Source organism: Podarcis bocagei (genome assembly GCF_964188305.1).
Source record: "Podarcis bocagei genome assembly, chromosome: 10".
In the NCBI taxonomy this organism is placed as follows: Eukaryota; Metazoa; Chordata; class Lepidosauria; order Squamata; family Lacertidae; genus Podarcis; species Podarcis bocagei.
This window is the reverse complement of record NC_138135.1, coordinates 56,861,660-56,864,159: the sequence shown is the minus strand read 5'-3', so window position 1 is coordinate 56,864,159 and position 2,500 is coordinate 56,861,660. Positions and strand designations below refer to the sequence as shown.

Below are 2,500 nucleotides of genomic sequence, written 5' to 3'. Positions count from 1 at the left end.
ACTGCTTTCCACTTATATGACTAAAGGGAGAACTAAAGTGTTATGAATTTTAAAGCAATAATTATCTCAAGGTCTATTTACACTTCCTTCGACAAACTACAACTCAAAATGTGCCTAAATGCTTGAACATTTAAATATTGATTTGTTCCCTATTCACACTGCACTTGCCATTCCTGTTATCTGATGTGGAGTATTTAAAGCAGAAAAACTAACTTTTTTCCTACTGCAGCTTTGAGGGATGAGAGTGTTGCACATATGTTTATGCCATGGGCATACAAAGTACCAAAAAAGAAAAAAAGAAAAAGTATTGTTGAGTACATAAGCCACATATAACATTCTTCATGCTTGTGAATGTGCCTGAGCTATGCTAACTGTTCCAACGAGCACCCAACATTACCTGCTGTAACATAACTGCTTGCTGCTGCTGGAGAAGTGCTTGAAGTTGCTGTGGAGACAAAACTTGTTGCTGGAGAATTTGCTGCATTTGCTGAGGGGTGATCACCTGGGGAGTCATCATGGCCACTGACACAGGCACCTAAGGAGACAAAAATTGCAAATATATTGAAGTTCACATCTGCAATACTTGGCGATAGCATTTTAAAAACTTTTTGTGCTGAAGTTGGCCTATTTGCTTGCTCCAATTTGAGAAAGCAGCAGCTGTCCTACACCTTCAACAGAAAAATGTGTGGGGTACACAGATGGAGGGATGCTTGAGGAATTAGATTTCTATGTCTAGTCTAGGCAAACAGGCCTAGACACATCAGATTTTATCAGGCTCAAAAGTTTATAATTCACATGTCTTGTAAACTGCTACTATATATTTCTAAGTTGACTAGTATAAATGGCGCATTTAAAAATAGATAACCACGTGTTAGGGTTCTCCACATCTTACTACAACCATAAATGGATAAAGAACCCAGGCGATTTCTCAAGGTATAAAAATAAACAGGTAAAATTCTCCTGCAAGTGATCTGTTGGACAATACATATATTTAGATGGAAATACATTTTAATAGCCATTTTATGAAACAAAAAGGGCCTCTTGAATCAAAACATGTTATCAGCTTGCCATGTTCTGTATCTGGAGCAAAAGGGAGCTGGGCATGTTTAGCCTGGAGAAGAGGAGGTTAAGGGGTGATATGATAGCCATGTTCAAATATATAAAAGGATGTCACATAGAGGAGGGAGAAAGGTTGTTTTCTGCTGCTCCAGAGAAGCGGACACGGAGCAATGGATCCAAACTACAAGAAAGAAGATTCCACCTAAACATTAGGAAGAACTTCCTGACAGTAAGAGCTGTTCGACAGTGGAATTTGCTGCCAAGGACTGTGGTGGAGTCTCCTTCTTTGGAGGTCTTTAAGCAGAGGCTTGACAACCATATGTCAGGAGTGCTCTGATGGTGTTTCCTGCTTGGCAGGGGGTTGGACTCGATGGCCCTTGTGGTCTCTTCCAACTCTATGATTCTATGATTCTATGTAGCCTCCAGTGGCTCACTGCAAAAGGCACAGGGTTGGGAAGCAGAAAATAGGAGTTTGAGCCATAACAAGTAAATGTGGGGGATGTCCTCACTCACTTTTTTTTTAGTGTCAGCATGGTATGGTGGTTAGAGTGCTGAACTAGGACCTGAGATGCCAGGGTTCAAATCTGAACTCAACCACGAAGTCCACTGGGTGACCTTGGCCCAGTCACTAATCCTCAGCCTAAACTACCTCCCACAAACATAATAAATAAAACAAGACACACATGCTGGCCGCAGTTCTGCAAGTGCCATGGTACAAGTTTTGGTCTTCCTGCTTATTTAAACATTGGATTTCAATAAAGTAAAAAATAGAAGGAATATCCCCAGCATAGATATGAGTATGGAGTAAACAATTTTTGTTTCCTATAGACAAACTGTTGGAAGGCATGTATTTAATTCTTTAGGCATTATAACCTGCATTTCTATGGGAAAATATAATTCAAGGCAACTTACAAATAAAATCCCATTCACAACTAAAATTAGAGGAATGTTGGGCTAGCCAGTTCAAAATGATATAGCTTACTAAGCTTGCTTAGCTGGCAGCTGTTGGAAAAACAATATGGGTCTTGTCAAGAGGAAGAAATCGTCTTTTCCTATGCATTTTAGGGCCTCCTTTGTGTGGTAGTGCAATAGGATATTGGTAACAGATTCTTCTCATTGTGTGGGACAGGGCCAAATCTAGACATGGCCCCATTTAAGGAATTACCAATTGAATACAGTGGTACCTCGGGTTACATATGCTTCGGGTTACAGACTCCACTAACCCAGAAATAGTACCTCAGGTTAAGAACTTCGCTGCAGGATGAGAACAGAAATCGTGCTCTGTTGGCGCAGCAGCAGCAGGAGGCCCCATTAGCTAAAGTGGTGCTTCAGGTTAAGAACAGTTTCAGGTTAAGAACAGACCTCCAGAACGAATTAAGTACTTAATCCAAGGTACCACTGTAAATGTCTTTTTTAGAGAAATGGCATGAATCTGAAACAG

The 2,500-nt window shown here is 40.5% G+C and overlaps 1 protein-coding gene across 9 annotated transcripts in view; it reads right to left on the bottom strand.

The window, feature by feature from the left end:
• FOXP2 (forkhead box P2) overlaps window positions 1-2,500 on the bottom strand; it is a 334,596-nt gene that overhangs the window by 66,067 nt on the left and 266,029 nt on the right. For all 9 annotated transcript variants that reach the window (XR_014012537.1, XM_081211593.1, XM_081211588.1 and 6 more), the window contains one exon: window positions 398-535. Coding sequence is in view for 8 of the 9 variants with exons in the window: in XM_081211593.1 (XP_081067719.1) it covers window positions 398-535 (138 nt within the window). In the remaining variant the exon portion in view is untranslated. The remainder of the gene's footprint in view (window positions 1-397; window positions 536-2,500) is intronic.